Consider the following 22,799-nt stretch of genomic DNA (forward strand, 5'->3'; position numbering starts at 1 on the left):
CGAAGGAACAAAGAACGTGGAGGAGGAAGGTGGAGAAAAGAGATGCTCCTTTGTGAACGCTAACAAGCGTCGACAATTTAATGGTATAACTTCGTTACATTGACGGGGAGGCGTTGCGCCGCGATAGAGATATAATAGGACTGGCGCTAATTAATAATTAATAACCCGGATCCGAATTAAATGGCTGTAAGGGTCGAGGGTGGCCGCTGACACGGAGCAATGAATGCCGCAGCGCGCGTGCTGTATCGGAAATGACGTATAGGGTGGTCGGAGAAGGCACGTACACACCTACAAGCATAGACAGGGGGTTGCGAGGGTTGTGAAACGAGACAGGCTGGCAACTCCGGCGTTCCAAGGGTGGCCCGCCAGCTCAGAATCGCACCGAGGGGTGTTGCATTATTTATGGCCGCCATCGATCATCGTCCGGCTAGCAGTATCGCCGCCAACACCCCACTAATCGCCATATGACAACCGTATTTATTTTAAAGTCGCCTACGTCGACCTACGATGCATTAATTCTAATTGTTTGATCCGGCCGCCCGTATACGCGGGTGCCTCCTCATTTTGGGGTGGCTCGTGTTTAAATTCTCGTTATAACCGCGAAACCACCGGCCTTTGCCTAGGGCTTAGGGGATTGTAATTTATTCTTGAGAGTGGATAGAGACAATTTATGAGAAGTAGCGTGTTTGGAATCGGGCATGTTCGGTGATGAACATTTGTCATAAGATGATCGATTCGAGTACCATGTGAAATGTAGCAGATTCTTTATATTAACTTCGTTGCGAATGTGTGTCGATACAACTTGACGTTTCCTGTAAACAGATACAAACCTGTTCGTGATTAGAAAATGTACCTAACCTGGTATCTTACTTATACGTAATTAATTTAGGAGACATTTAAATTTCAGCATTAAGAAGTAATACGGACTACTTTGTATGGAAATTTTAAAATGATATATGATATTTTTATGATATAGAGGATGATAAATGAAACTATATTTTCTAGATAATTAGCATGGCATAGGTTCAACTAAGTAATCTTCTCCTATATGACCTTTATCCGTCCAAGTTGCTAAGAACCTTCTGTAAGAAACTAACATTTTCACTTAATGTTACTTCAATTTTCTTTTATTATATAATGCTGCAAGATCGGATTAGATTTATGTGAAATCTGCTTCGTTCCAACTCTTTTATTTATTGAAATTAATTACAGATTGAATTAGACGTTAAATTTCTATTTAATCACCCTCGATCTTCCATTACTTTGTAATACTAGTTCTTCCAGCGTCTTTTTATCACACGAGAAATACTAATTTTATCCCATCTTCAAAATTAAACCTGTACTCACAGGTTCGCGCCGTGTACGACCTTTCTCAATATTTTGTCGATAGAAGCCGAATAGAATATCTTTCGTTCATCGTCTAATTAAATATTATTCATTCCCAGACAAATCTCTGTTTTTTATACTGTTACTACACTCATATGTGTATCTCCTAGTCAATATGGTTCGTAAGAACAGCCTGTACCGCATAATCAAGTGACACGCTAATGAAACGTCAATACCGATATCTGAATAGATCGTCCGACGCAGAGCGTGCGCTCTTTGACCGTAGTCAGGGTTAGGAGGTAAGACGCGAAGCGAAGGAGGTCGATGATGCGACGTACGCGATGGAGTGTGGAGAAGAGAACCGTATCGTGGGTATTGCCGTAAAATATGCATAGAGAAAGGGCTGACAGAGGGAAGGTGGAGCATGGCGAGGAACTACGAAGAAGAAGGGACGCCCGAGGACGAGAGGTGGTTGAGGTGCGAGAAACTGGATGCTCGGGGGTTGACGGGGAATTACGCTGCATTCGAATCTCAGATGGGTGGATAGGATAGACAAGGAGACTGCTGCACCTCGGCGAACATCGGCGGCTAGAATGCCTGCAACGAGGGTGCGGATGCAAGAGAGTAGAAGATGGTGCGAGCGTTGCTTCCACATGAAAAGGGAGTTGTCGTAGATGTCTGCGAAAGGAAGTAGGAGAAGGGAGGACATTTTATCCCCCCGTGTTACACATTCACGGCGTAGGTCGTCCGTTGACCCCGACCGCCTCGCGTGAACCTGTGACGCGAACTATTATCTCCTGACCGTACAACCGTGTGTTTGGCGTGTACGTCGGAATCGAGTAATAGGCTTTTGGTTAGCGTGATGGGTGTTCTGTTAATGGGTATAAATGTATCGAGGGCGACGTAGGGAGATTTGTAGGGTAGCACGGAAGGGAAGGGTTGATCGGAAAATGTATTCCGTTTTGCATGAAAGTGAGATACAGATTCCTGTATTTCTTTGATATACGGATCGGAGGATGGTAAATAATTTAGTCGAAGTCGTTGAAGATTTCTATTTATGACATCGATATTTCGTTCTGATACTGTTACTATTGTCTCTGAAATTATCTTATCTATTTGGAAGTACTTGTACCTCAGAAAGAGACACTTTCTAAACTTACGGCTACATGACATTTCCTTACGTTTCAAGTAAATTAGCGAAGGCATTTCCGAAGTCTACTTATTTCTGAAACATCTTTATACCTTAATGGTCGCTGCTCAAATTAAGAAGCGGGAACTTTCTCTCTAACTAGTTGCAAGTTGCCAACTAGTTTCCTTTTTAAACACCGTTCGCTACTTTTCCTTTCTCTGCTTCGTCTTTTAACACGGGGAAAGGTGGTTTTATCGTTTAGTAACGTAAGTAACTTAATATCGCTACTAAATTTTAATATATATTCGCCTCGAAGCTTTAAATCGTCTTTTACTTATCAATGGTACAACATTCACTTCTGTTCTTTTTACAATTAATCTGTCATGCAACTCATTAACTGAGTAGGTGAAATAAGAAAATAAGATTATAATAATATATTTAAACGATACGCAGTTCTATAAATTAAATGATATATAAACTGCTATCGTAACACACTCGGCAACTTCATTTAGTTACTGACACACTCACACACACACATATATAGATCCTATTACCAAGCAATTAAATTCTTAAATTTATTTATCCTCTCAAACCTCAAAACCATGAAAAATTCTGACCGTACTACAACCCATCGCACTCAACAGCTCCTATTCACTCATTAATATATACATACACGCAATCAATAATCATCCATCGATATCTCAACTTCATTTACCTATCCACCATAACAAATTCATAAAGGTCTTCAGGAAGTCACGTACCTCTCGCTATTTAAAAAGATAAATTGACTAACGAATCCTCAACATTTCAAGAAGCAGTAATCTAATACTTCCAGCAAGAATCAACTTCTACTACGCCACCCACTACTCGCAATCTTTTCCATTTCCCTGTACAACCTGTTTATCCACGGTGGCTGCAAAGTAGCCGGAGGACATCGGTCGCTACCAGAATGAAATCGATTTCCGTCTCCGCCGGCCGGCGTTTCACGGTCCATCGAGCTTCATCCGCGCGCGATCCTCGAGGAAACAACAAGAAGGAGAAAAGGAGAAGGGAACAACGACCGAAGGGAGACAAAATGTATCCGGCAACGAGAGTAACAAAAAGGACAAGCGAAGAGGTGGCTGTAATACGCGAGGCGAGTCGAAGACGTCCGTGTCTCGCAAGGTTGCTGGCTCGCGAAAGCATGGGTCTCGGCGACTGGCATAACTTGTTCAACACGTTTCTCGCGCGATGGGGTCACCGACGAACGAAAGATGCATCGACCAGCGGGGTCACCACAGGGTTGCGCTGCACACGTGGCAGCCTGCCGCCGGCGATTCGGTTGCCGCCAATACCATCCCGACCGGCAAGATTTTGACCACCGTGGCGTACGCCACTCTCCGTATAAATCACTCGAGATAATCGCGGCCGATGCCCGCTTAATCGTAGGATGTATCACCGGGTCGTGGGGCAATCGTGTGTTCCGCTCAAACGCGATATCGCGCGAGTGGTTCGTGTGTGACTGGCCAAAGTTTTTAAGGTGTGACGGTGACTGTTTGATGAGCTTTTGCTTAGAGTTTGCAATATTAAAACCTTATTTTAGGCCCAGACAGATTACGAAATGTTTACATTAAAGTTATGGTTCTCCTTTTTGGAATACGACATTTAGTCGAAGCTATTGTAAAATATCGGTTCGAGTTCTGTTAAAGTGATTTTTCAAAGATATTATACTTCTCGCAGATATCACTTCACTTTTTATAAATTTCTTTCGTCTGTTCACGACTAACTTTTAAATGGATATCTTTCGAAAATATAACTGTAAGATTCTGGCCAATAGAAGTGATAAACGAAGGTTTCAAGATAGGACTCGATCAGAGAAAAGATATGCGACAAGTTGCGGAAAAGTTCATGAGAGCGTTAGGTTGAGAGCAAGGACAAGATGGCCCCTATCGAACGGCAGGTGTTCGAGGTTGTAATCGGGCATCTTATCCAGCCGAAATCTCGTTAAAAGGGTAAACGATTGTGTTAAGCGAATGGCCACGCAACGGTTCCCTGGTGAATATCATCGACAGGCCCGGATGAAGATCGTACGAAATGGTGATTTATTGGTCGGCGTTGAAAGTAAACAGCCGGCCGGCTGAGAGCGCCAATGACGTTGGAATTGATTCGACGGTTTAAATGGAATTGTCGTTTACTAATGAAACGGACTGGCTCGATAGCATCGACGGCTGAAAATTCATTTATAATTCTTTGCGGCGGAATAGAAACGTTATTTCGAATTCGAGCTTTTATTAGGTAGCTGCGTTAGTTGGATTCATTGATTGAAACATGAGAATTCATTTTTCATTCAGTACGCTTCCTTTTTATTCCTCTTTTTTTTTCTCTTTTTTGATTTAACGTAATACGTAGATGAAATGCGAATGGGTGAGCGGAGTTGAATAAAAACGAAATGAAAGAATTTTCGAACAATCATACACATTTAATTATTTATAATATAAATTGCTTGGTAATACATGCAGTAATACATCCATTTTATTCGCACAATTATACGAACACTCGCCCTATCCGGTTCATGTACATACAGTTCATGTACTTTAATGGATAAATCGAATTTCTAAAAGAACCTCTGCAAAAAACCAAACTGTATACACCGACTCAACAGTATCGACGAATGATCGAACAATGCGTTTTTTCCCCAATTATCGTTCTTCTTGTATCTCGTAATTAAGTCCGGCACGGTCATCAAAGAGCGTAACAAACAGAGAAAACGAAGAAAGAAGAGAGGACAAAGATCTTGAAGCTCGGAGGTGTCAGAGTAATCGAGTTTTCGGAGTTGCTACTTCACGAAGATTCTTTCTAATTTCTCACCGTACTCTCTGTCTCTCTCTTCCCCTCTACTTTGCCCTTGCGAATCCGGATAATATGAGAGCGGCGAAGCTGGAGGGCGGCCACCTCCGTTACTTTTCTAATGACAACGGCGCCAATCGGGCGACCCGCGACAAAAGCAGGGTAATGAGAGCAGAAGTAAATCATGGGCCATTGTGAGGTAATCTCCGGGTATTGTCTGCCGCTACGCGCGTGATGTATTATGTTATTGGGGCTAGCAAAAGACCGTGCCCCGTCACAGAGACGCCACAGACTTCTCTCCGCCGTCCCTCCGTTCTTTCGTTTCTTCCGATATCGGGGTATTTATACGCCTCGTCATTTCCAAATTCATCTCTGCAACGGGACACGTCCGCTACGTGGCTGTTGTGATAGTTACATCACCGATGGTCAAACATCGTTCGATACAAATGACGATAGATGAGAAATATAAGTAAAACGAGAGATATCGTTTCGTAGATCCTACATTCCGACTTTGCTTCGCCGCATGAAGTATATAAATGATGCTTAAAGAAGCGGAAAAGAAAGCAAGAATATCGAACATATTATTATTTGCAACGAAGAATTCCAAACGCTTGTAGAGTTTTTCACAAAAAATAATCTGTATATTCATTATATCAACATTTGCTCCACTTATCTTGCAAATTTCACGCAACTTAACAATCCAACCTCGCGTCATCATAGATACAAGCTCGTTTCATGCTAATGTTATGGCCGACTGAACAGCAGTCGGTACCACATCGTTTTTTCCCCTATCAATCATTCCAACGATTATACAGTGTTCACTATGGTTGTTTTATTCCTATAAAATCAGCGGGGTGTATTCATATAAATGACGAAATCGTACGCGAATAACGCCTCAGCTGCTTTAAACGATCATCAAGGTGACAAGAAGACACGCGAAGCACCTTACACGATTCATCAACTACGACTCCGCGTACTGTACAGAAACCTTGCAGCAAAACGAGAAGCACAAAGTGAATTAGTAAATTTCTAAAGTAACCAACGGCTGTTCGAAGATTACCGGAAGTCGTTTTCTGTGCTGCATTCGGTTATGTCGAAGTTCTCAACCGTCTCGATAGCGTCTATCGATCAGCCAGAGAAACTTAACCTCGCGGCAGCCGATTCTGCTCGTCAGACACCTACGCGAGTCGCGTTTCTTTAAAGGGACGTACGTATGTTCGCACCAGCGATACTGGAGCCACTTCCGTGTCGGGCCGTGGTAAATCGAAAAGACAACGTACGGCCATTATTACCGTACAATTCCGTGCACACGCCTCACTCGAGATTCCCGCGATAAGCATCCTCAACGGCGAGGATTTTTCTGTTTGATGAACCGTGAATTGCACGGGTGAATTCGTAACGCGAGAGACGGGGAGCTTTAATCCCGGCTTTTCCAGGATCTGACTTTACTCTAGTCGCTCTTATAGACGATTGACTGTTATAACACCGCGTCCAAGATGGTCGATCGTATACACAAGAACGATCATAACGGGTTTTCGAATTAACAGGCTGGTTTTTCCGTAATCAGGACTCGCTGCCGAGAGCCTACGTAAAGTATTGGATGTACAAAGTTCTCGAAGATGGCGTGTTAGACGCCGAGTTGTTGGATAAGGATTTTCAGGTTTCCGCGGCTCGATACGGTGTCAATGCGTTCGTTGGCTTCTGAAGAAGTTAAGTGCAATGTGGGCGAAACATTGGACCGCGATTTTAGCAAGATAGGGTTTACTGTTATTGCAAACTGTTCATAGTTCTCGTTGTAAAACTTAGAATGATTCGATTGCGACATTTTAAAAATTTGAATAGGGATTGTGTCGTGTCGATCGATATGTCGGTATATCGAATCTGATTCGGCTTAAGTTGAATATGAAAGGTACGTGGAATGTAATCGAATAGTTTCTGAACGCACAGTTTCGTGGCTTACGTTATCCAGAGAACATTGACCGAAGGAGACGCGGTAGTCGGTTCGACAGTCGCGGCGGCGAGCTAATCTATTACCTCGAGATGCGTATCCCGTTTCGGCCGACTGTTTCTCGAACAATTGACAAGACCGGCATGCGTTCCCGTTAGATCGAATTCACTCGGCTTACAAGCATTATGCTTGCGATCTTTAACGACCGCGAGATAACGATGAGCAATATAACGATCTACGTTCGGGAGATCGAGCAACGCGTGCCTCGATCCCGTTACTGTCCCGGACGAGAGAAGTTTTCTCGAATGATCGGTAAATGGAATGGCACTTGTCTGTTTCTCCTTTATGTGGAACAACGCGTTTTGGTTTAACTTGTGTACATTTTATAGTCGTGGATATATCGACGAGGCGCGTCCGTTATATTTTCCTGAGTCGTCGATTTGTTGCTTTTTTAGACATTTTAGTATTTCTCATGCATGTTGTATCAGAGTTACGATATATGTAACGTCTTACGCAGCAACAATGATCAACAGAACTCCAGCATTCGCCTCGTGAATTCGTCCTATTTGTTCACTTTTCTTATATAGCTCTTCTCCAAAGAATTGAGCGAGGAATTTTTCCTCCTTATCAGGGAAAAGCGCATCGAAGGCAAGGTCGATGATTCCACGCAAATGGATCGATTCTTCGCGCTGTGTTATCCACCTGCAAGCGTGGCCTTAACGAGCCACAAGGACGTCTCGTGTTTGACGAAAAGGGATTCGAATCTTGGTAGGCGATCGAGAGGAAGCGGAACGCGAAAAAGAGGAAGAAGAGACCGACGGTAGACAGTGGAGTCTCGCTTTCCGACTACGAGAGAGAGAGAGAGAGTGAGAGAGAGAAAGAGAAAGAGAGAGAGAGAGAAAGACAGTACAAAGTGTAGGACGCGCCGTTAAAGGAAAGGCAGAAATATATCGTGTCTCATCTCCGCGCGTCCGTTCCGGCTATCTTTCGTTTCTTTATCGCACCCCGGCTCTTTATGCTCTGTGTACTTGGCTGCGTTAATCTAAAAAGTCATACAGGAAATGCAAATAACCCACGTGTCCGTCTTTCGCCCCTTTCTCTGCACCCTCGTGTCCGCTTTTTCTTCATTCGTTCTTTTCTTCCCAGTTTTTCCTTGATATACACAGAAAATGTTGGTCCGCGAGTATACGAGAGCTTATCTCCCGTCGACGTGGTCGGAAAAGGTTGTTGCGATCATCCCATATCCGTCACCAGAGAAATATACAGAGAATCTGGCATCATATATGAATAATTGTTAAATTTGATCAGATAAACAATCGATTAAACTTTCCTGGTTAATAAAACGATTCGCCAGAAGATCAACAAGTCCACTGGCAGGTTCTGGGCATAATTCTTTTGCTTTTCTCTTCAGTTTCTTTCTACCTCTCTTTCCTATCATTACAACGCCACAAGAAGGTCACGAAGGGCTGACCGGTCGAAAATCACTTTATTATATGGTAACGAGTGGCGCTCGAAGGTTTGTCTGGGCCTGACCAGGGCCCATTAATACCTTATTTACCACATGCTGGCCCCCACGGAACGGTCGGTTCATTTTCAGTGGGGAAAATCCAGCTGTGTATTTTACCGTTTATGTAAATCGAGCTGTAGAACGAAGAATGCATGCAACGATGGGAACGAGGCTTGAACGAAGGCGATGGGCCTGAATGGGTGTTTCTACTCGAGGTTTCAGGGATATTTGTGCGATAGCATAAGGGGAATGAGTGATTGAAAAGTTAACAAGCGGTATATTTATGGTGTGTACCGTTATAAACGTTTAATTGGATTTTATTTTCTTTGGAATGGGAGATAGAGATTTGGTATCTCTCGAGCAATAGAAATAAGTACTCGATAATATATCAGTCTAAAATACGGATAACCAATAAATCGATCTGCATAAAATTCCTTAAGAATGATTATCTCTTCGTTCATTTCTTACGTATCTTTAAACAAGTGCAACTATTCGACCCCTTGATTATTTCTAAAGAAACAATAAGATATACTATTCTGCTGGTTGCAGTATATATATATATTGCGTATCTATCCAATAGGCTAAACTCGAAGGAGCAAAATATCACGATTTAGACAGAACACAGTAAACATAGGAAACTATAAAAGTTCACGCCAGTTTGCCACAAGCCGATTGTTTCCGAGATACTGCCTTTCTCCATATTTGGCCAGTACGAGCAATATCCGAGGATAGGATCGTCTCGATTTTCACGAGCTCTCGACCAATGCATATTCGCGTGCGTGTGCACGCACAAACAGGCAGGTAGGAAGGCTGGCCGGTGATCGGGTAAATTTAAACCGATGCGGAGATACCGTTACCGCCACTGTACCAGCGATATAGTCGTTGCTACTGAAACCGCACTCTGTTTCACCGTAGGCTGCGTCCGCGGAGAGCTCGGCTCGCGCTCACGCAGCTTTTTTTCCAGCGGCGCGTATACAGGTCCCCGTTATCGCGCCTCGACTCCTCCGCCACGCGTAATGTTACAATTTGTCTTCGCACGACTCCGTACTCCCACTCGTTCTCGCCTCGCGCGCCCGTTCGACCGCCTCGCGGTATAATTGAGTATCGACGCCAGTTAATAAATCCTTTCAACGTGTTCTTTCAACGCTACTCGCGGGGAAGGGAACGTCCGAGATAGAAGGTTGTCAGAGGTGTTCGCCAACGAAGAGTTACATTGGGTGTCGTTCGATGACAATTGGTAAATTGGAAAATACGTATTAATTGGCGGATAGCGACTACGTTTTACTATAAGGTTACGGAGACTAGTTGAGATGGTTATGACGTTGATGTTAGATGGATACGTCGAAATAGTTTGTGTTGCGGTTATTAGATGTATAAACAGAACTATAAACGCACGCTAGCAGTGTTAACCTATAACTGAAAACCCCGATGCCATCGTCGCCTGTCTACTGTCTATGGTCTGCCTTCGTCCCAGTCTATTGTTTATACGCTGTCGATGGCTTCAGTGCTTGAGAAAACTAAAAAGACCAGATGTAGAGTTTTCTTAAAAGTGGTGACCACTTCAAGAGTTTGGTACTAGAAAGGGATTTCTGATTTTTTGTATAATTGCTGCAGATACGTAGCTACCTCTAACAAGCTTAATATTTATTTTCCTGGGTATAGATACGTGATTATTAGTTCGTTAGTTGGTGCATTGATTGTAATCATTTATATAAGATGCATCTGGGGACACGACAGAGATTGGTAATTCTAGTGCTGTAGAACAAAGTGTATAAAATGCGACAAAGAAGATATAAGAAAGAGATTATCTAAGCAAATCAAAATCATAATCGTTCGGTTTGAAACGTGATAGGGAGGCGGTAAGGGCAGTAAGCGAACGGTAACACGGGAATAGAGAGGAAAGTAGGGAGAAAAGGGAGGTGTAACGAAGATAAGGAAGAGGCGTATCGTGAAAGAGGAGCGCGGGCGAGCAAGCGGCCAGGGATAGAAAACAGCGGAGAGGGCCGAGGCAGGTCGGCAGTCAGGCAGAGGCAGAGAGGCAGGGCAGAGGCACGGCAGACTCGTAACGTGGGCTAAACTACACAGCCTCGGTGGGTATAAGTCGGGCTATTATCGGGCTATGCGCTGAGAGCCCTCCGCTTTCATCCGCTAATGGGCAGCTCTCCGCCCGTCTGCTCCTTTACTGCGTCATTAATACAAGTTGCACATGTCGAGAGTCGGTGCGCTACAATAATTTACATGAATGGAATTGAAAATTTTCTACTCCGCGGAGGAGAAAAAGACACGAAAGAGCGAGAACCGACGTCGAGAGAGAGAAAGAGAGAGAAAGGACGGACAAGAGACGGGGTGAAGGAGGAACGAATCGAGAAAGAAGGAGGAAGACAGTCAGAGAAAACGGACACAGAAGGGAAAAGGAGGAAAAGAGTGCGGGTAGAGAGAAATTCAGGGGGAAGAGAGAAGGCGATCGGAGAGACCGCGAAGTTGTAGGTGGGGAACGGAGGAAAGGAAAGGGCGAAAATCTTCTGGCATTTTATGTCAGTAATTACATGAAAGATGGTATAACCTATCCGACCGACCGACCGCCCGATCCCCTTCTCCCTTCGTTCCGTTCGGAACCAACCAACCAACACGCGACCTCCTCTTTCAGTCGTCGGCCTGAACCCCCTTTAGCCCCCGTTACTCATCTTTCCGACTATGTCTCTCTCCCGCCCTCGCTTTTCTCCCTCTCTTATACCCCCGTCCTCGACTCTCGCGGCCCCCGCAACCGGATGGCAAGGGGTTTTTTTATGCTTTAATTTGTGCATGAAGTGTGTCCGGCTGAGTGGAGGATTTATCTACGCGGTGTACGTCTGAATACCGTTTCTGCCCCTCTTTCAAGACGGAGCTCGTTTCCTACGTGCCGTGGCCGTTCATCCTCGACCCGAGTCCGATTTAACTAAAACGCAGATCGCTACAACCACTCGGCAGTCTTCGTCGACTATTGTTGACCCCGTGCACTTTATTATGCGCAGTGTCATGACTTTACCGCCGCATATAATGTCATCGTAAAGCAATCAACCAACCCTGCGCCATCCCCACGACTCCTACGCGCCAGGATTCTCAACGTCACCGCGTTCGTCGTCGAATCTTCTCTGAGGAGGTCACGCTGCCGCGTGTGCATGTAAGTATTGCCGGTACATCGACGCGGATTGCATATATTACGCATGGCGTGAATTAACACGACGATCCGACTAACCTTCCCGGAATAAATCCGCGATGGCTACGTGTCCCTCCGATTCTTCTAGCACTTAACGATCGCCTGACAAACAACTATTTGAAACCGCGTCTGGCTGGACTCGCGCCTGCTTGAAATGGCACCCAATGCTCGTTGTAGAATCTTAAATTAATTTACCATCTTCCAGTCACACTTTCTAATTGTTACGTTACAATTTCGTAATAACTTCGTGGTACGAGCAATTGGAGCCCCGAGCGTACCAGAACAATCTTTGTCTCTTTGACAAGATTCAAGGAAGTTCTCTAATCTTACTACTCGAAACAGTCTATTCCAAATGTTCGACGAATTAGTCAATAATCTCTGAGATTTCTTCGCAATTCTCACGAAACGCAGCATCAAGGTGTAACCGCGGTATCCTCGGGAAGAAGCGCGTGTCTAGAAACCATAGCTATGCGAGCGGTGCGTTAATCACGGCAGGCGATTGTTGGTTACATTGTAACACAACGACTGCAAGATTACAGAGGCGAATCGAGATCGTTGCACTTGGGTCTAATTTCGCGAAATTACATGGCGAGGCCCATACGCCGACGAATCTGAATAATAACGCGTCGGTCACTCTCTTCGGACGTTATAGAACGATCGAGGATTATTCAGTACACGTGGCCGCGGGCTGTCGAGCGGTTAAAGATCGACACGAGCGAGATCTTGAAAGAAAGAGCTGGGACACGTACTTTGCGTTCTCCCTGTATATGGAAAGTCGTTGCCAAGTACTTCTCCGGCATCAGCAGCGGGCCTCTCGGTAGCTATACCGGCCATACGTCAACGTCCATTACACTTCCACCCTGCTGCTGGCTTTAATGTTTTCGACTCGGCCACTCTTTATCCCACCTTGCAGCTAATTAGCGAGCCGGATACCGGACACGCGCTCTCTCACTGCCTCCCATCCTCTCTTGTTCGTGTGTACATACGTAGCCTGCTCGTGTGTATGCCTACAAAGTCGTCCCCGTACATTCGGTTCTCTTGCCTTACTCTCTCTTTTTCTCTTTTTCGTGCTTTGCCCCTTTTTCTCCTCCGCCTCTATCTCCAGCCCTTTTCCTTCTCCAACCCCGTGGTCACATCTCTGCGCCCGCCTGGTCATTGCGAGGCGAACCAGACTCCGCGATTATTCCAAACTCATTTTAACTCATTACACGGGTCCACTGGCACAGAATGGCGCCCGACAAGTGTGCTCCGCTGCTCACTAGTCTCCGTAAGCTCCTTCCCCCATCCTCGAGACATTGAAACGTGAACCTCGGAAATTCGCATCGCGTGGCCTGACTTGTGGCCCGTGGTTTTTCGCTTAAATTATCCACTGAGCGATTATTCGTCCGGAGAAAATGCCATCGATGAATAGAGATTACGAACCGTGCGATTCCTGGCTGGTTAACGAATAATATTTAGTCGTTCTTCTTTCACATTTCTTGGGCGTCGTTCAGGGTTATCGTTACGAATCGTTATCTATCCGTCAAGGATTCACCAACATATTCTTTCAGTGTTCGGAAGGATTTGAAGAGATCGTTTTCGCGACAGAAAAGTCGCGACGATCCAAACCGTTTAATTTCACGCTTCTGCCAGACTCCGTTAACTACTTTCGCGAAAGGATCTTGAGGAACGATTTCTACGTCAGGCTAAGAAAGGTAGAACTAGGAGAGAAAGAGAGAAATTTCTCTTAGGGGTGTACACGCGGCATCGGGATAAGTTTCGAACTGATCATTAGGTAAGTTTAGAAAAAGGGCCAATCCGAGGAGGTTTCATTAGGAAATGGATGAAACAGTGGATATAGGAGGATTGGAAAGGAGGCGGTTCTGTGTGGAAAGGGAATGAGTAGAGCTTTGAAGCTCTCGCGATGACTCGAACTGATAATCCATTAGGATCCGACTACTTAGAGTATAACATCTATTTGAATGCAAATCAATAGGGAATGGGAAAGGACGGTAGTCAGTAATTGGTCCGGCTTTATTGGAGCTCTCAGTGTCTCAAAGAGCATCTCGTTCGGTCATCTCCTCTGGCTCCGCTTCGGCCTCTCCTACTCCCTTTTCCCCTTTCTCTCTGCACAGAGTCCAGCTCCCATTCTCTCTTTCCCTCTTTCTCGCCGAGTCACTTCGTTTCCTCTTCCTTCAACTTTGCAAACCTCTGTCGTTTCCTCCGTGTTCGGCCTCCTTCTGTAAAATATATACATATAGATGTATATGTATACATAAGACTCGACAGTAATTAACCAAGAACTTGTCCTGTCTGGCCACTTCACTGAAGTGGTAGATGCGTACGAACGACTCAAGAATATTGCGGCTACCGTGATGTAGACCAACTGTGTTGCGCGTTTGTCTCGAAATCGAAAGGAACAAACAGACTGACGCGACACGTCGTAACACCGGAGTACAGCAGCCGTGGCGTACGCTCGTTTATGGCTGCAATTTTTACGCTTCTCGAGCGTAGATACGATCGATGACTTTAGAATCGGTTCTACGAAAGGAAATAATCGGAGGGAGTATAGTTGTGGACAATGGCTATTTGAGATTCTTTCTGCATCATGGATTAAATTTTGTTATTTCTATGGTCGTACTACATTTTGAATAAAACTCGTTACGCGACTGACTTGGGTCAGTTGTTAATGATTTACAAGTTCCGTTTGGTATTTACCACCGGTTGAGCAATCGGATCGCCTCTAACGATATACACCGAACGTTAACGAAGCTCTTGAACAAATTGCCGTTCCCGATGTCTGTCGCAAGAAGAAGGGGCACATGGTAGGTACAGTTTGCCCCGTTGTCTTTGCACCGAGCAATCGGTAATGACTCTTTTCTAAGCAGGTGCAGAACCATTCATCCGCTGTGGTTGCGTGAGCGCTAGCAGCGTAGCAAGAGATGAAATTAATTCCAACCACGTTCATGCCACTCAATGGCTTCTTACTTTTCCGTCTTCGTACTCTTCTAGCCATCGTCACCGTCATCGTCGACGACGCGACGCTTTGCGATCCAGCGTCACGAGTACCCGAGTTCTCGTTCGGTAATGGTTTGTAAGAGGAAACGGGCGAAGATTTATTGGTTGCCAGAACGAAAATGTATGTGAGTCAACAATACGTCGATACAATATAAGGGGCGCGGGACTCTGTGTGGCTAGTGGTGCCGGTGGTGGTACTTACATAGCACACCCGAGAACGCCGACAAAAACGCGTGCACACAATCGACCCAAGCGCGATTTCCAATGGAGTTTCTTTTTGCTCGACCGCATGATTAACGATTGAACGCACTCGACTTCCGATCCGTGCCGGCTCGACATGGCCAGAACGGTAAGGAACGCTTGGCGGTGTCCTCGATCGTGTTCGATTTTTATTTCTCCCCGCGTACCCCCTACCCTGTTCTGTTGCCACTTTTCTTCCTTCGCTCTTTGTCCGTTTCGCGCCTTCCAGTTTCTTGATTTATTGTCGCCCGATGCGATTCGACGCCGCCGCAAAATCTCGCCTTCGAGCTCCGTAAGAGCGACGCCATGACACGAGGTACGGTCGATCGCTCGAATTCTCGCGGACGATGGAAGATCGTTCGCTGTGGTCGGACCGAAGGCACCATACTAACGCAAAGAAGACAGTGAAGTATAAATCGCACGATACCAAATAGAAAAGACTTTTCTGGGGATTGCTCTTGTCTTAGCCGTAAATTAAACTATAATATATCAACGTAACGAGTACGCGACTTTTCTGCGGCGATTGCGTTCAAAGGGTGGGCTATATCGACCAGCAACAGCGCGAAATGAGCTTGAGACATCCTGTTGAGGGTGTTACGCAAGCGATATTAACGGAAGAAGAATGAGATCGCTATTAAAAGCGGCGTTCGAGACCAGGCCTAATGTCTTTATTCTTGGCGTGACGGGCGCGTTCGCCGAGTTTTGCGACGTGTAGCGTATTAGTTATGATATATTAATAGTCCTAGCGACTTCGATGCCGCGATAAAATTAGTATTCCCTTCCGATGAGGCGCACCGAGCGATTCACCGTGCGATTCATCGTGCGTGCCTCCCTGATCTATCCGCTTGTACATGGAGCCAATTCACGATCGTTGCGATCTATCCAACTACGTTTCGTCGATGAATATAGGGGTAACCGGAGAATTGTAAAATAAAATATAATCTTAACGTACGAAAGAGTTTAGAAGAGAAAGTTCAAAATTTTTTGAAGCGGGAACTATTATATATTTCCTATTCTTTCGTCACAAACAGTTGCAAATGCATCACTAAGTAATTACTTGGAGTTTACATCAAACGCTTTCCAACCGTAACAAACTCCAGTTTCACGTGTTTCGCAAGAATCGGTCAATCAGCATACGCGTATCGATCGCGACACGATTGCAGAATGTTAAATGTTTTAAGCACGAGGGGCATAGCGGAGCTTGATTTAAACGAGTAATAAGATATTAATTGGGCCAGGATTTCGATAATTCGAACAAACACGATTTACATAAATGACAGACACGCGAATATCGGCGGGTCGATCGGCGTTCCGAATCCGACGTTAATAGATTGTCAGCCAATGTTGTTTCGTCGTCGTGCAGTTAAGTTACAGCACCGAAATTCGAATCTATCAATGGCTATTGAACGAGACCCATTCGCTCGATAGATCGATCCGCGGAATTTCCGCCGGGGGCTACGCGCGCCACATCCACGCAACTACTCAATGTACAATTTAATCTAACAGTTAAGCGGCTCTTTCTTCCTCTTGCAAAATGTTAAAAAGTTGCACGAGAATCGAATCGACTTGGACGTTTGAAAGGGGAAATCGATTCGATTTGTGACTTAACGAGCGTAATCAGCAAGGAGCTTTGTGAAACAATCACGCTTTATTTGCAATTAATACGAAGAGTTCGGATATCTAAAATTTTCTAATATATAATAGCAATCACTTCTTGCCAGAATTGAATATTTTCACGTAAAATTGAGAAGGCTGGGATGAACCGAAATAATTATTAAATTAATTACTTGTTTTGCTGCATTCCGTATTAAAAACAATACTATTTTGTGTAATATTACTACCGTGTAATATAAATAATTATAATCCTCAAAAATGTAATTGAATGAAGTAACAGCGGTGCGTAATATTCTTACACGACAAAGGTTAATACGATTTCTGCTAGACCGGTGCCATTTATCGCGGTATAAATTACTTTCATAACAGCCGCACGGTTTTTAACAGAATTATTGCGGTTCTACGATCGTAGGCTGGCCAATGAATGCCGGCAAAATTGAGATATTAATTCCGCAGTTCGAGCGTGGCATTTCGCGCGGGAAAACCGACTTTGTCGTAATCTTTAAAAGGTATCGCTTAATCGGTATTCTTCACGAGTAATTAAATACGAAGGTTTCATGGAGTAAGTCATTGACCGCTCGGAAAGTCGGTAAAACATTGAAATTATTCGCCCCGTAAAATAGCATGACGTATAGCCGTGCGTTCGTACAAATGAAACGCCATTCAAATTACACGTCGAACGACAACAGCCCCGGTAAGTGTCTTTAAGGAGACTGCAAAGAGATCGTTACTTCTACCGTATAATTTGCCCGTTACGCAAGCAAACGTAACTACTTGGAAATCTTGTCATCGCCGACTGTATAAATCATTGCGATTGCGTGCCACGCACGTTTTCCTGTTTGTCAAAAAATATACCAATTCGTGTCAAAAAGAGAGAAAAAGGAATGCGGTTGCAATCTTTTGGACACTGACCTTTTCAAGTTTGTAGACCTACTTGGTATTTTATTTTCGTTGCTTTATACTTAATGGAAAATGTTAGGAATAGAATAGCAATTTCTACTGTATATAGGATCGCTCAGATGTAAGAGGTTATACACGCTTCACACACCAGTCCAACTTTGCGTGAGTCTTCCTATAGAAAAAAATAGGATGAAAATAGGTAGGTTCGAAACCATTCACTCCAAAATTGACGAAGGTGATGACATTACATGCTTGGTGATTTGCTTCGATCCGCCTTACGCTTTCAACTATCGTGTCTAAAATCAACGGTAGAAGTGCTGGAGTAAGAAAATATTCCTGATGCAAATAATGAGAAAAGGTTTCTAGTCTAAATCTTAATAAATCACTAAAGTTGAGATAAAATTACCAATAATAAAACATCTAATTTACAATAAGCTATCTACGCTTAGAATATTGAAGATTCTTTACAATTACATTTAATATATGCCTTAATCAAAACGAAATAGAAGAACAGACAAACATTCATCGATCTTATTTCCCACGTACACATTTTACAATGTACAGCAGATAAACTGCAAGTGCCTTCTTTTCCACGGAAATCAACGACAGAAAAGTGAAGGTAAACAATTGGCCAGTAAAGAATCGCGCGTTGCACTCGGACGAGGTTATCTGCTCGTCTGCACTTTGCAGCCTCTCGTAGATTTCCTCGAGCTGTACGCGCTGGTTCGCGCGCTTATTCGCCATCGAAGCCGGTGTACCGCGCGAAGTGAAAGTTCTCGTAGTCCCTCGTATAGTCCCGCGAGCGAGCTATTCTTTTTTCCCCCGATTGTCTCGTCACTGGGCGCATACGCGGCATTATCGCCGCTGACGTGAAGAAGGAAACGCCGAGAGAATGGATGCTGAAACGGCGTCGTTGATCCTGAACGATCTCCGATCCAGTCCCCGCCGAGACAAATTCTCACGCTTCGCGGCCCCCAGCGCATACACCAGTCACCATCATGCAGGTTAATAACGCCCGGCTCCGCATCGTTCGCGATATAAATTAACGCCTGACCCGGACGAAACGATCCTCCGCTCTTTTACGTGCTCTCTAACCGTGTCCTCGATGCCTCGAGCGTTACGCTTTGCATTATCGTTTTATGTTTCTTCTTCGAGGATAAGACTGGTAGATCGAGTTATTGGAATAGGAATAGGAATTCCAGCTTCGTTTAATGTCTAAGATCTGGTTTAGATGTTACTGTCACTAGATGTTTATTCAATTTAATTTATTAAACATAGAGAGGATATTTCGGATTATTCTGCAAGTTTAGTGGTATCTTTATATGTCATTCGTTCGGTAGAATCTGTAAAGGATAGTTAGGACGTGAGGTTTAAAGGAAGAGATTGCTCGCTGTTGAAACCGTCGAATGTATTTAAAATAATAAATTAATATACAGCCGTATACGTGAGTCGTTAATACAAAGTATAAATCGCAAAATAAAATCGCGGAATAAATACTCATTAATGCTCGTCGCGTAACTCGATAAATACTCGCAAGATACTCGCAAATACTCTGTCGTTCGCGATCGCGTTCGTTTATTTATACTGGTCCGTGGGAGACGGAAAATTTGAATTCGTCTTCATTCGATGGTTGCATGTAGCGGCGACATTGTTTTGTCCGAAGTTTGTTTATCATTACATTTCTGCGTCAAGGCTGAGTCAATGTCCTGAGGCAAAACAACAGCATGAATCGCTCTCGACTCGCGTCGTCCTTTGACACCTGTGCCGCTACAAATCTTTGCATGAAGTAAATTGGTAAAGTTGTAGAATTTTTTAAACTGAAAAACGTGGCGTATATACTTGACACAGAATTGTCAATAGGCTTTCTCCATTGAACTTGATCGAGACTTACTGTCAAGTGTAAGCTGTACGAACAATGGATGTGAAATATGTGGACTGGATGAGTGATCATAAATACAAATGAATAATATCGACAAACATCATAAGGTATAACCACTGATTATGGAAAGAATTTGTACACTGTTAAACGAATCTTTCTCTCTCCATCTTTTTCTCGTTTATTAAGTTAATCAATCCATATAGATAATACCTGACATTATATTTCTTACAAATAAAGTATCAAACTATATAATTAAATCAGTCAAACGTGCGTGCCGACCGTACCTAATTCCGACCTGACATTTGGAAATGGTTAGGTAAAATAAAACAAGTCGAGCGTTGATCCCGAGCGTAACCAGTTCGCTGAACGATGTTAGCTTCACTAACGCTAGTTAGTCGAGCAATGCATAATCGAAAGTCGAAAAATGGTAAGACGACGAAGGAAACGTGCGCAGGTCTGGGTCACAGCGGGGCCGATCGAACGCGGTCCGCTAACGATCCACGGCACGCCGATAGATTTTCGTCGAGCGATTTTTAGCTCAGCCGGCAGCTGAGGGGAAGCGAGAATTCTGCAAAACAAGGTTTCGCGAGAGAACAGGTCTCCTCGTTGTGCTCACGGTTCTTACGTGCTTTCTAATGTAAAGTATGCGCCCGGCTAATGGCTCGGAGGAGAACAGATATTGCATCGGGACGCCGCCGGAGCCGTGGTAAGGTGCCACGGCAGGCAATTAATTCCTCCGGCAGACTTCCGTATCGGAAAGAGATAAACGTTGGACGCTCTCGGTCGGGACCCTAGGATCGTATATTACGCCGCTGGTTTTGCGAAGAACTTTTTCCGAGGCGATCCAACCGTGTGCCGGTGAGAGCTGCAACTTCGAACCAAGAGGAAGAAGCCACAGAACTACGCGTCCTCCACCTCGTCGTCTTCGTACTGCTCTCTGGTCCTCCGTGTTCTGTCCTTTCCTTCTTCGACAACGTATAGAACGTGTCGGGATGGTACGCTTGCAGAACGAGTGGACTGGCGCCAAGTAGATGTCGCCACTACCTATTTGGCAACACAAGGACGCGATCTACACGCACGCGAGCGCTGCCCCGCCGTGTCCTCTGTTCCCTATTCCGAACTCCCCTTTAATCGGATGCCTTAGATTCCATTCGACTAATTAACCAAGCGTTATGCTAAATCTTGCTAAATTTAACTCTGGATCGGCGTGCCGGGGCCGGTGCTCGCGACGGTTCATTAATTGCATAGCCATCCTAAACGGAGACACGTCGCCGCGGAAAAATCTTCGGAACTCTTCAGAACTCGTACCGACGCCGTAATTACTCCGGCCGCGTAATATCTTACTTCGCGGTGATCTGAATTACTAATCATACCCGCACCTTGAACGAATCCTGCTCATGCAACGGACAGACGTGAATCTATTAACAACGTGTTGCAATTCCCGTCGAACTTGTAGAAATATTACAATTCTAAGCGATGCTGGAGGTGATATCAACGTTAAAATGGAAAATGCGTATCAAGTTTTTAATTTTTAGTGTGTATGCTCTGACGAAACGCTTATAGTGGATTGAAGACTCATCTTGTTTTTACAATTCGTCTTTATCTTCGGAGTCACAATGTGTCGCTATTTCTCTTATCAATTGAAAGACGTTGTATTTAAGCCTTCCGCTACTACGCCTCACATATATGTGACGCATTCTAAAAGCCGCTTGGATTGTCTACTTATCATTTTCTATTATTGTATATCTAAAGCTATTTGTCGTATTATGCAACATGTTAAAAGTTTGAAATTTTCCCTGCGAACAACGACTTTTACTTAAACTGCGGTAACGAAAGGGCCTTCATATTCTTAGTTCTTATAAATTATTGGCAAATAACATGAGCCTCTGAATTACATTTAAATATACTTCTTAGATTCGTTGCTTTGTACCCTATTAAAAGTAATTTATTCTAGTGAAGTCTATAGTTACCCAATAGAAAACTATAAAAGGCAACGGCGACTTAAGTAAAGTAAGGAAACAGTGATACATCTTTATTAAAACAGCGTAAGCCATACTCGCAATGCCAATAGCAATGATTCACTTACCCTTCTAACAAGAAATCATTTCAATTATCTCAACATCGCAGCGACGCTTGAGCGCGCACTATAATTTCGAATTTTGCCGCTAGAGAGATCGCGGCGCGTCATCTGTCAGTCAACAGACAAATATGGCTGCGTTCGAGTTGTTGCCGCGTGTAGCCGGTCGAAAAAGGTTCGTTTTTCCGTAAATAGTTGTTGTATCGAGCAGAAGTTACGTACACACGACGACCGTATTTCTGAATAACAAGTGCTGATTTACGTGATCGTTATATCGTATGTGATTCGTCGATTACATTCGTTAACAGTCGCATACGAATTTACGCATTTGACCGCGTCGCGTGTGGTTATACGGTAAACAATCGCTGTGACGCACATGCGCGACAACATATTTCTGACATCTACGCTTACATACAGTATTTACAAACTTGACATCTACGAGAGATTTTCTGGCCAATGAACGCAGTACTTCGACGGGCACCGGTAAGTTCCCACATTCTTTTCCCCTCGAATGAACGATCGTTTCAGACGTTCCATCAGATAATAAGCCCGCGGGCTGATTCGTGAAACGTGCAACAACCTCTAACAAAGAAATCAATGGTAAAGGTACGTCGTATCGTCGATATTGACGAGCTGACACGTACGACAGTAGAATGCAGCGATTGTCTCGGAGGTGAGTACGAGCCGACTTTCTATACTTTGTGCCGACTTTAACATAACTCAAGTGCCCCGGACAAAAGTCAAGGGGAATCGTAGAACGTTGGCATTCAGGGACGGCGCGTAGCTTTACCCACGGGGAAAACATTTTCGCGCGGTGCAATGCAGCATCGCGATAGACTATCGTGGCGGAGATCGCGCGATAAACGATTCGCAATGCGAGGAAAGACTGGCGCACGCGTCGATGAATTAGAGAATCGGCGCGGATTTGACGTAGAACGTTGTCGAACCGAATGTCGACTGTCGGTCGAGTCTGTGTACATACGTACATGTGTATATGCGAAAGCTTTGAAAACTCGCGGCAGCATTCGCCTGTGTGATTAACGAGTTGTACACCGCGGGCACGACTGCTTTTCAGTGGCAGTCCTGCTCGTTTCGAGGCTCGCCATTATGTAACGGGAACGGTGTACCCGATGGTGGGGAGAAAAACGGCGCGAATCGCC

The 22,799-nt window shown here is 44.5% G+C and overlaps 1 protein-coding gene across 3 annotated transcripts in view; it reads left to right on the forward strand.

Moving 5' to 3' along the window:
• Positions 1-22,799, forward strand: part of LOC117230969 (transcription factor SOX-6) — a 324,156-nt gene that overhangs the window by 95,808 nt on the left and 205,549 nt on the right. For 2 of the 3 annotated variants that reach the window (XM_033489001.1, XM_033489336.1), the window contains exon 1: positions 22,081-22,122. The exons of the other annotated variant lie outside the window; for it this stretch is intronic. In XM_033489001.1, coding sequence (XP_033344892.1) covers positions 22,096-22,122 — 27 coding nt within the window. In that variant the 5' untranslated portion in view covers positions 22,081-22,095. Of the gene's footprint in view, positions 1-22,080; positions 22,123-22,799 lie in introns of those variants that run through there. 3 annotated transcript variants of the gene reach the window in all.

Source organism: Bombus vosnesenskii, unplaced genomic scaffold (genome assembly GCF_011952255.1).
Source record: "Bombus vosnesenskii isolate JDL3184/JDL3185 unplaced genomic scaffold, Bvos_JDL3184-5_v1.1 scf7180000013262, whole genome shotgun sequence".
Taxonomy (NCBI): domain Eukaryota; kingdom Metazoa; phylum Arthropoda; class Insecta; order Hymenoptera; family Apidae; genus Bombus; species Bombus vosnesenskii.